We start from the raw sequence: 12,416 nt of genomic DNA on the forward strand, positions 1-12,416 counted from the left end.
TTCTGCCACCAGCAGAAATCTCTTTGCTCCTTTCATGTCAGAGATTTCATTGTTCTTATGGGGATGGTAAAATTAAAGCCACAAGATTTACTGTTCTAATTCTCTTTTGTTTGCAACAAAAGGGAGAGACAGGGAAGGATGATACATGTAGCTGGATTTTGTTTTGTTGGGTTTTTTTCTTTTTTACTGACCAACAAAAAAAAATGACAAAAACTGTTTGTTTAAACTCATCAAACAATTCCATTAGCAACTGTATTAAAGACTATTATTCAGATACAGGAATCTTGTTTTTAAGAAAAAAAGCTGACTACATTTCACTCGTCTGTTTGAAAATCTTGACATCTGAGCAGGCTGTACTTTATGTATTTCTACATGTTTCTTTCAGTACAGATGTTTTCTAGTTTTAGATGTCATTAATGTGTTGTAAATGTCAAGAACAGTTTTTGACAAATATGTCAAAAATGCTGTTTATGATAAATGCATTTATGTGAGGGAAATAGTGCTTGGTGGGAATCCAGTTTCCATTTGTAGCCCTTCCATTATTGCCCTTTTGCATTATTGCCCACAGTGCCCTGTGCCCAGGTGTGACCTGAGATGATTTGCCAAATCAGACTTTTTCAAAGGGGACATCTGTGAACACAACTGTGATTCCCATGTTCTAAACCAGCATCTGACAGTGAGCTATTAAAATCCGAGTTCTTGACTCTCAGTTCAGTGGAGAGAAATTACAATAATCAAATAAGGACAATTCATCAGATGCCTTGTGGAAGGAGGTGAACTGCTACAGGAGCTCAGAGTGGCTTTTTTGCACCATCTGGTCCAGAGCTTACACACTGAGATGAAAACAAGAAGGATTCATTTGTAGCTCCTCAACAATATTTCTTAGACACCGTGGATATCACATGAGCCATGCCCAGGGATGTAGATCATTTCTCTGAAGCTACAACCTTGGCATTTTCAAAAACAAGCTTCTGCTCTGGTTAAAATTCACGCACATTTAAAAATAAGTTTCAATTAGAGTCCTGTTGAGCCTCAATTTCTCTCTCAATGAAATTAAGCTCTTCATCAGACTTGCATGTTTTCAGTATTAACAGACAGGCTGTATTAATGGACGCTCCAGGTAATCAAGACAACGAGATTCCATTACCTGACCAGTCTTGCTAGAATTTGTGGAATATCATACTTTTCCTTGCTTCAAGGGTTGGTCCCTTTCATTTGCCAGCTACAGGCCCCAGTGTGCTTGTTCTGTGGACAAATTGATAAATTAGTCAGCTGCCAAAAGGGAGTCATTTGACTCACCTGAAATGAGCAGCAATGGGATAAAAATACATTACCTCTGTCCCACTGGATAAGCCTCAGATTGTATTGAAATAGAATTAGGCTGAGGGAGTCAATGTAGTGGATAATAATGAAATGTTTAATGTGGATTAGCTGCATACAAAATTAATACATTAGAATGAATTGCTGAAGAAATGAAACTGTATCAGACCTTTATCCTGTCTCTAATATTAGACTTAAAACCGCTGCAGTCTTCTGTTTATAGAAGAGCATAAGAAAAGCTATTGAATTTGTGTTCTTTATTTGGGTGAGAGGACTAGATACAGTATAAAGTATTATAAATAAATATGTATATACCAGAACTGTCAAGTCAGGATCCAACTGAACCAATGCTAATATATTTGGATCTGAACTAGACCTGAGTGGTTACAGACAAGAATCTAAACCTAAAACTCCTTAATCACCTGTGTGGGCTTTTTTCTTCTGGGAGTTAAATCTAAATATAATATTTGTTTTGGACCATTCAGAGCTAAGTTGAAGTGTTGCTTTAATCATGATAGCTTAAATGCAAAATGGGCAGACATTCCAAACTGATTGACAAATATAATCTTTGAAATGTATGGAAGGGCTGCAGAATAAGCTGAGACATAAAACTTGACAGTATTCATCTGAAATCTAGGAGGCCTTGGTGTTTTTCTAATTTTTAAAGCTTTCTTGTTGTATCCTCTGTTCCAGGTTCTTTTCTGTTTCTCAATGCATCAGAGAGGCCAACCCCCACCATCCTGAGCCCTTGGCTGAGAAGCAACAGTGATCAGTGTGTAGTTCAAGTGGCTGTGTACAAGTTTTACCAGCAAAGTGGAGAATATATTGCTCGTGTCCATCCCATTGATGAGAGCAGCAGTGAAATCCTATCAGAGGAGAGTCCAGAGAAACATGGGTAAGTCTCATCACCTCGTTTGACTGCCAGCTTGCATAGACAGAAATCACTCAGTTGTGTGGCAACAGAGCCACAAAATGCATGCTGCACATCTGAGGGGAGCAGGACACCCCACTGAGGAGATGCTGGTCTTGTGTGGGTCTAAAGTATTGTAGAAGGTGGAGATGGGTGCTTATTTTATTATACAAAGTGTTAGCAAATTTCCAGATCAAGGTAATTGAGTCTCTAAGTCAACTCCACATTTATTCTCAGTGCTTGCAGGTACAGATAGAGCATGGATACTCATCCTTGGGTTAAAGCTTTTCTGCCTAATTCTCTCTGTGTGATTGCTTTTTTACTACTTCTTAACCCACATATACTATTGGGCTTAGAATATCTGCTGAGTCTTTGCAGTTTCATGTGCCTGCATACATTTGCAGTTTTGTCTTCATTCTGGCTTTTTTGTCCATAAAGCTCTTCAGAACTACTGGCAGGGAAAGCTTTTGATCTTTCAAGGGTGCAACTGTTTGAAATGTTTTATCCTCTTTGTGCAATTAATCTTGATGATGTTTTAATTTGTCAGACTTCTGTGTATTCTTTTAAATTTTTGTTAGCAGCAAAACAGCAGGAGATGAACACTGTAAATATTTCAAGATGCTGTAGGAGTAGAGTAACTCAAAATTTAATTAGAATATATGTGAGGCTAATGTTCTACCTGTTCTATATACTGACTATTTAAAATTTTTATTTCTTTCCTTTGTAGTGAAATGTGTTAAGAAGCATAGTTTTTACCAAACATCTCAAATATTCTTTGTTTTGATGTGATAGATTAGAGAGTTTCTAATAGCAAATCCTGCTGGCTTGTGCTCATAACAAGATGTGATTATCTGATTACTGTCTACAGCAAATTCTGTATCTTCCAGTAGCAAAAGGAGAATGTGCAATAAAAAGCCTTGCAGGAGATAACCTAACTCATAGAAACAGTTTGAATAGTTGTAATTCTCATATAACACATGGCCTATAAAACTGAGGAGGAGAGCTTGTGTGTGGATCTAGATCATACTTAGTTCCAGCAACATCATCCAAATTGTAAATTGCTGTTGATGTCTGGGGAGAAGTAATTAGAGGAGCCACAGCAGCTGTCTTCTTCCTTAGCTCTTTGCAAATGCTGTGTTCTGTGTCACAGCTAATAAACATGCTTTGTGCAAAGTGCCTCCTGTGTTGGCACTGCCACTGCTCCTTGGCACTCACAGGGAATATCGCTGTGTGCAAAATGCTCTCGTCTGTTGCATGGAGGAGCTGTGTCTTGGATCTGTGGGTGGGCAGAACTCACCAGGAGCACAGGCAAGTGCCAAATGTAAGGAGCCTTGAAGGGAAGGGAAAGACTGCTTTAAGTACAGTAACAAATTCCTACCTTTGCCTTCTGGAGATAACATGGAGGACTCAGCTGTGTGTTGCAGATGGAGATCATCACCACAGTAAAGAGGATTTGTGCTTTTACAGAAGGTGGCTTTGGTTGTAGCTTGACCGTCCCATATGCTTGCTAGAAGTGCAGCTTGCTCCCCAACAGCATCTCTGTGGTGTGTGGAGGGGTATGAATGTGCCTGTGGCTTCCATGGGTTTGTATGTCTGACTCCTTGGTACTCTGTGTGCTGGAAAACTCCAGTTGGAGCAACCAGCTGGTTCACTTTCCCCTCCTCTTTTGGTCCTGTCCCTTCCCTGCAAGAGGCAGTAACTCTTCTCTCAGCTCAGCCATGCAGAAAAACCCTGCTACTGTGCCCACATAAATGTCACATGGGGGTGGTTAAATAGCTTCTCACAGCCACGGATGAGAAGGTAGCAATTTGTCACTATTTGCCCTGAATCTTCATTCCAAAATTTGAGTGACCCTCCTTTGGAGGGATAATATTAGCTATTCCAGCTCTGATAATAAAACATGTAAATCTCACCTTTTAAAGCATCTTTGCATCTTTTTTTTTTTTTTTTAGTTTTTCCTTTTAAATAGTAATCCAGTATAGCTGATTGAAAGTCAAGAATAATTCAATGGAGTTCTTAAATGAATTAGCAATCCTACAGTGGAAATCTGTTCTGTTCAATATTTTATTTTGTCTTGGAAATTGCAAACAATTGTGTTCTTTTATAATGAGTTCTTTGACCATGCTATAACCAAATAATTTCTAAAATTTTGTGAGGGTTTTAGCTCTAGGCACAAAGTAATTGAATTCCTCAGAGATGAGTCTGTGCTAGAAATAAAACCACTTTAAAGTTTCACAGCTGACACTTCTTTGATTCTATATGCTTTATATATTACTTTTCAAACAAGAGGTGTAAAGTGTGTGTAGCTGCCAGTGACTGTGTATTGTTCAGTATTGAGTCCGTGCCATTGCTTGAAATCAAGTTCCTAAAAGGAAGAATATGTTTTATTGAAAAAAATGTATCTGAAGGGTGATAAAGCAATAATTTAATTCCAGGGTGGATTTTCTCATATCTTTAATTATGCACAGCACTAATAACTTCTTTAATTAAAAATAAATTGTATAAACTGAATTACATATATTAAGATCCTACAAGGTCTTCCCGGTTCCCCTAAATTTACAAGAGAAAAAGAAGATGCTGTCAGGTATTGCTATTTCATTCAGGCTGAAACCAGGCAAGCCAAGGTTTTGGTTGACAGCACTTCAGGCTGATTTTTAGTAGAATATATGTAAAAACTGTATTGGGTAAAGACAGCATGGCACCCAAATATTTATTTGTTACCAGAGTTCATCTGTGTTGTCTTTGTGTGTAAACTACCAAGTGTGATTATGCATAAAGACTCAAAGCAGACCTATGGATGTTCTGTTTGCTCCTCTGGTCTCATTCTGTAGAAAAAAACAGATACAGCCTGTGGACTGGAGTTGTACGAGTTCCATAATGAGCCAGAGGCATTACAGAAATCCTTGTGTGGGAGACACCTGTTTGTTTTATTTTCTTACCAGACATATTTCACTGCAGCTGATGTATTGCATGCAGGAAGAAAGGTGGCTAAGCTAAGATGCATCACACTGCAATAGGATGGGGCAGATGGAATACACACCAGGAACAGAATGCCAGAAGTGGTGGCGGGGAATGGTTCCTGAGTGATGAACACCAGACGCTGATAAAGGGATACTTGTTTTGTGGTACACAAAAACTCTGCCAAATACAGTCATAACTTTTATATACAATATTTACAAGAATGCTTGCTACTTAGTTAACTGTGTCATTGTTTATCAGTTCAGCAGAATTGTATACTTTAAAAACTTTTTAAAGAGGAGAAAGTTCTTACTTCAATTTAACCTGTGGGTTTTGGAATACCATTGGTTAGACCTTCCTAACTTAACTCCTAAATAAACAGTAGGACTTCTCTGTAGGCAACAGCACATCGCCGTGTTCTAGTTAGAGTTGGATTTGTTGCATGGAAGTATTTCTAGCTACTCTGAGTCTGTGGACATTTTTGATGTGGTTAGTCTCTTCTGACATCTCTTGCAATTCTATTGGTTTTTATAAGCACCCACAGATGATACAGAGAGAGAACCAGTACACTGCTATTGATCCTTTGTAATGGCAAATGAGTTGTTATAATTCCTGCCATGGCACACAGCACTCTCTGATTTATCTCAAATGACACCAGATGTGGATACTGTCTTTTGATGTTTTTCTGCTCCCATGGTGCTGTATACAATCCTTTCTTGCTGTTTAATGGGGTTCCCACTTTCTGTTTCTGTAGGTGAGGAGACATCAAGTATGTTTATGTTGCATATTGATAATTTAGCAAAGCAGAATTGCTGCCATGGTTTGAATGTTGACTTCTGGGTGCTTGTTAGACTGTCACTGTGGCCAGTGATTTAATTTCACCTCTCATCTTTTTTTTCCCCATGTGTTAAATTTATAATTATAAAGCAAGTAAGATTGTAAGTGTGCTTAGTAGAGTGGAGAAAACACAAAGGAAATCAATCTTGTCACAAGGTTAGAGTTTGCAATAAAGGATTGATTTTCATTTTTTAATTTGTGTATTTTGGAGAAATTAGAATTGGGCAAGAACAAAATTATCATGGTTCAATTTAATTATCCTTATTACTTTACACCTCTACTGCACTATTAATGGTGAGCTGCAGTATTATATAATATATAGCAAACCAAACTTTTAATAAGAGTGTAGCAAATGACACCTAATTTCAATGTGGTCTTATTGTAGACTTCCCTCATCACCAAGCTTGAGATTGATCTGAAGACTTTTGTGTAAATATGTGAAGTTGAAGGTGTTTCTTAAATAGAACATGAAATGTGAACATGCACGTATGAGAAAGGAAGTCATAAAACACAAATAACATCACATAACCAGTACTTCAGTAGGTATATGAATACTGGTGCACAGAGCACTTCCGACAGAGAAAGTTCACCTGGTTCTGAAGGTTGCTGCAAATCATGATAGGCTATTCCCTTTCTGGCATCTACAACTTCACTTAAGATTGATTGCATTGATAGATGTCAAGGAAAATATATGAAGGATTCAGTAGCATCTGTCACATTTGACCTTGGGGCTTGAAATCTGAAGGTTATTTCTTGTACTAGTCTTGTTCTTTTTCTTTCTTTCATACCAGTAGCTTCAGTAGCCTGTCTCAGAGACCAGGGAACTAATAAAAGGATGTTTTTGTTTGTTTTATATTTTTCTGGGGAGGATGGAGGATGTTTGTTTGTTTTCCCCTTTTCCTTGAAAACTTCACTAAATTCAAGCCTTTATTTTGCAAATGCCTGGGCTAAGGCATGAAAAAAATCAAGACCAAAGTCTTAGTGTGTATTTGGGGCATTCAAACCTATTTTTCAGTATTAAAATATTTACAGGACGTTTTTACTCTCAGAGTATTCTAAATCAGGAATTTAAGTGATTCAGTTCAAACTATGCATTTGAGAAATTCAGGTAATCCAGGACAATAATTTGGATTTATGGAGTTGTTAGGAATGAAGCTCTCTCACCCTGATGGCCAGGCACCACTAAGCCTTCATTTTAGAGAGATAACTTGAATTGTCCTAGACAGAAAATTAGTACTTACACTTTTTCTGTGCTATTACCCACTAGCCAACTTTTAGTCTCTTCCAATCCGTGAAATGAAAGTGCAAAGGAAGGGAAAAAAGGCAAAGAAAAGCAAAGACAAAATTGGTGTTGCTTTTCTCCCTTCCCTTTTCAAAAATACTATACTCGGTACCTAGGAAGAATCAGTTTGACATCTTTGATAGCAAATGTTTCATTTGGAAAAAAGTTTGTCTTCTCCACCTAATAAACCTTTGGTTCTTCCAGTACCTCAAGTCTAGACCTGATGAAAGCTTTAACTCTCTCGGTCATTGCACCTTGAGGAGTTAATTGCTATTTAGTTTTCAGTTTGTGAAGCATCACAGAATCAATTAGGCTGGAAAAGATCTCTGAGATCATGGAGTCCAACCTATGTCCAAACACCACCATGTGTATCAACAAAACCATAGTGCCAAATTCCATGTCCAGTGTTTTCCTAAACACCTCCAGAGATGGTGACTCTACCACCTCCCTGGACAGCCCATTCCAATGTCTTGTCATCCTTTCTATGAAGGAATTCCTCATAACGTTCAACCTTAGTGCCTCCTGGTGCAGCTTGAGACTGTGTCCTCTCATCCCATCACTGGATGCATGGGAGAAGAGATTGATTGCCACCTGGCTTAAACCACCTTTCAGGGAGTGGTAAGAGTCATAAGGTCTCCCTTAAGCCTCCTTTTCTCCAGGCAAAACACCTCCAGCTGATCCTCATAGGACTTGTGCTCCAGACTCTTTCCCAGCTCCATTGTCCTCCTCTGGACACACTCTAGCACCTCCATGTGTTTCCTGTAGTGAGGGGCCCAGAGATGGACACAGGATCTGAGGTGTGGCCTCACCAGTGTCAACTACAGGAGGACAATACTGCCCTGGTCCTGCTGCTACACTCTTGCTGATCCAGGCCAGGATCAGCAGGATCAGGCCAGATGTCCCTGGCCACCTGGGCACACTTCACCTTGTGTTCAGCACTGCCAACCAGCACCCCCAGGTTGTTTTTGGCTGGGCAATTTTCCAGCTACTCTGGCCCCAGCCTGCAGTGCTGAAGGCCATTGTTCTGGTCAAAGTGCAGGCTGCAGTACTTGATCTTCTTGATCCTCATACTGCTGGGCAGATTTAAATTAAAATTGTTCAGGATCTGTAAGGTAAAATACAGCACTGCAAAGATTTAGTCAATAGTATGAAAATGGTATACAAATGTCTGCACATTTGTAGACCATTTTCCCATTCCACTTGGGTGCAAGATTATGTGGCTCAAGTTGTCACTTTCACACTAGGGTGAAGTAAATGTCTGTACACCTCTGTTTTAAAAGTCTTGGTGGCTATGCTGCTGGTGAAGCACTCTATTATTACTTGATATAAACATGGGTCCTTTTTGAAGATTTTCTTTGCTTTAGAGCATGCCTTATTTTTCCACATAGCCCTAAGACAACAAAGCAATGCATTCAATGGGCTTCAGAAAGGGTTTGCTGTGTTGTCAGTTGAGATTGGGCTGTAGCACCTTATTTCTTTTCATCTATATGGAAGCAAACTATTTATTACAATTAAAGGTATATTAATATTAACAGAAACTAGATTTTGAATGCCATTCACTATTGTGGCAGATCATATTGTGAAAGAACAATATCCTATGACCTCTTGGACCTACCAAAGCCAACCAGCTTAGTTCGGTAGTGAATAATTGCAATTACTTTTTTAGCAGCCAATCACAGTCCTAATCAAACTGATGGAAAATCATTTTGGGGCAATGTGGGGGGAAGGTTGTCTTTCTTTTCTTGTAATATAAGTTATCAGACAGATACTAGCTGGTAGTGCTGCCTTTTATTAATGTTTGCCATATTCATGCAAATGGGAAGACCAAAGTTGTGTAGTATCCCTCTAATTGCAACAATGAAACAGGACAGGGGACATAATTTTAAAGTTGAAATGCAGTAGAAAATGAGATGCATGTGTCAAACATAAAAATTTTGCTTATGTCTTGGTTTGAAAGACACATGTCTACTAAGGAAGGCAGAAGCCTCCCTTGAAATGGCACATGTAAACCCCCTCCCTCCAAATTATTATAATTTTTATATAAAGGGGCTCTCAGGCAAAGATATGGGAATAGGAATAACAGTTCTTTACTAGTATGTGTAAATGTAAGAACCCAAACAAATTACAGCTTAATAGGAAAATGAAAATAAAATGCAGTAGTACAACAAAACACTGACAGAGTTAGAATACAACTTGACACCCCGTCAGTCAGTCAGGGTGTTGGTAGCAGTCCCATTAAATGGTGGCTGCAGCCCTCCTGGAGTGACAAATGTGGTTCTGTTGGAGCAGTGCTCCTGTAGAAGGGTGCAGTTTTCCTCCAAAGGTCCAGAGATGGTGTGGAAGACTCTGGTTTTCCTATGGAATCCAGTGGAACAAGGCTGCCTTGGTGTTCCAGATCTCAGTTTTTATCTAGGTAGGAAATGCTTGGCTCCTCCCCCTAGGTGGAGCATCTCCCAATGGGATGATGTAATTTTATCAGTCATGCAGTGGGACTCAATGGCCCATTAACAGAAGATATCTTCCTGGAGGAAGGATGGGTTGTGGAAAAGGTAAAGAGCACTGCCTCACGTGGTTTCACAGATGGCCCATTAGCAGAAGATATCCCACCTCCCCCCATCCCAAGATAAAGAGCACTTCCACGCTTGGTTTCAATAGGTGGTGATAGAATACATTTTGGTTACATCCTGCACTGCAACCCAAGACAACTTACTACTGAAGCACATTACTTACTATGTAGAGAATGTAAAAAAAAAAAAAAAAGAAAGAAAAAAATAAAAGAAGTGTATTGTTCAGGGTAAAGGTTCACTGTTTGCCAAGTGGAATAGTTTTTTCTGCTGTTTTGAACATAGTGCTGAACACACTGTAGTGTAGGAGGACTGGGGTGGGGAGCTGGATTCCCAGTACGTCTTAGCATGAGGATCCTTGTGGCTTCCCAAATAATCACAGGGCCTCTTGGTGACCTTCGGCCCTGGGAGCTACTTTTATGCAAGAAACCTCAGAGTCTGGTACATCTGATTCTGTAGAAATGATGCCAAATTGACCATACTAAGAGAGTTCAGCCTCATTTGGATATTTGTTCCTTGAAACCAAAGACTCCTTAATATAAATAATTTCTCACAGGCCTAAAGCAATTTCTTCAGAGCACTCTGAGCAACCTAATCCAACTTTTATACTGTCCAAATCCTGGGAACAAAGATTTGTCATCTTAAACTTTTGTACCTTGTGTCCTTCTGAATTATTTTCAGGTTCCTCTTCTCTGGTTGTTATGCTATTCTCACTTTCCAAAGTATGGGTTGGCTTTTTGCCCCCCATTCTGTCATTCTTGTTTCCTTGTTTTATAGAGCTTGTGTTTTCTTCTCTACACAAAGGCTTCTACTTCAATTTTAAAAAGTCATCCTAAACTAATCTTCACAACCTTATGTTGATGTTAGTCCCTGCTAGGGTTCCTATCAGTTTGGACATGTCAGGATGAATTGAGTTTTGATAAAACCTAGGCAAGCAAACCACCTGCCACACATCCACACACCACCCAGCCTCATCTTCTCAAGCCTGCACAAACACTTCATTTTGTCATATTTTTCTTTGTTTAGGTGTCTTTTCTGCTGTATGAAATTGTAATTGTCTCTTTAGGATCCTTTGCTGTGTCCAAGTATCTTTGCCCATAACCAAATGCTTTCAACATTTGTTTCCAGACACTAGGCAATTAATATTGCCAGCCTTGTTTCTAGTTATTTTTTCACTCCTCTCCAGCTGAGCTCTCCGTCATTCTGCTCTTGGCCAAGCTCTATAACAAGTCTCTGGTATAATTGGTTTATGTATCTCCTACTTACTTTTGACCTTTAAATCCTTCTGAGTTCTGTGTAACCTCCTCAGCAGCTGTCCCATTTTGGAGCATGGTTTTGTCATTGTGTTCAATTTCCTTGGGGTTTTCCCTGCTAATGCTTCAGAATCTCCTTCATATCCAAGGCAAATCTACCCTGCTGTAGGAAGTACTGTAGAAGATTTACAAGGTAATATTCCTGCTTTCAATTTCAGGGGGAAATTAACTAGGTGCTGATAACTTTGCAAGACTTTAAACTCGTGTCCTTGACCCATCCACCTGCTAAAAGCATTCCTGTAGTGGGCATGCGGTAGATTCTGCGTTCTAAGTCAGGTTCTTGATTATTCTCCCTGAAATTCTCAGAGGTGTGCCATGGCTTGCAGGGTTCAAGTTTTGTGGGGCAGCTTTGCTCTCTCACTTTAAAGAGCTCTGTCTGCATTGCTGCTCACCAAAAATGTTGCCTATTTTTCTCAAGTGCTGGTAAATTGTGTGTTTTCCACACAAGAAAAAAAAAAAGAGAGCTCTGATAAACTTGACCTCTAACTTACAATTTGCTTCTGCATATTAAAAAAAAATCAAAGGCTTATTCAACAGGAATTAAGAAGCTAATTCTCAATAAATTCCCACATGGAAAATTGAATGAAGGCTTAGAAATTATTTAGATTCTGATGTGTGCTGTAGTGGCAGAGGCAGCAGCTTGAAATTATTTTCAGTGATTGAGGAAAGCACTGCATGACTTTCCACAGGGATATCATGGGGGCTGAGCTGTATGACACCACTGTGAAGCACTTTGCAGAGCTTTAAATTTAAAACTCATGTACTGTATTTGTTAAATAGTATTGCTCCTGCCTGAAAACATTTTTCTGTCAAATAGCTACCTTTGTTTTGTTTTGAATTTTATTGCTTTCTATAGCACACATCTAGTACAGTAGAAATTATATTCCTTTAATGATATACTTTTTCAACTGCTCTTTTTTGTACTAGCAGGGTAAACCATTACTGTCAGCAGCTACTCTAGCAAAAACATGGGGTTTGAGGTTGGCACCAACACCAAAGGCACAGGTTTCAGACAGCCTTGTCACATCTATTTTAAATAGTGCTTGAATCAAGTTATTTCTTCACTTGTACACTTTTGTAGAATGCTTTCCCGACACTGGGCTGATTGTTCTTCAGTGTAGGGAAGCCATGAACATTCATGGCTTGCACAGTAGCATTTTGGTGTCTTGTCTGGAGAAATGAACAGTCGTTCCCACCACATTTAGAAATGCCAGACATTTCCTTTTTTTTTT

General features: G+C 39.1%; 1 protein-coding gene across 1 annotated transcript in view; it reads left to right on the plus strand.

Annotated features, from left to right (window-relative positions):
• ALK (ALK receptor tyrosine kinase) overlaps nucleotides 1-12,416 on the plus strand; it is a 306,940-nt gene that overhangs the window by 139,335 nt on the left and 155,189 nt on the right. Inside the window, exon 4 of the mRNA XM_062490501.1 lies at nucleotides 2,014-2,215. Within this exon, the coding sequence (XP_062346485.1) occupies nucleotides 2,014-2,215 (202 nt within the window). The remainder of the gene's footprint in view (nucleotides 1-2,013; nucleotides 2,216-12,416) is intronic.

Source organism: Cinclus cinclus, chromosome 3 (assembly GCF_963662255.1).
Source record: "Cinclus cinclus chromosome 3, bCinCin1.1, whole genome shotgun sequence".
Taxonomy (NCBI): domain Eukaryota; kingdom Metazoa; phylum Chordata; class Aves; order Passeriformes; family Cinclidae; genus Cinclus; species Cinclus cinclus.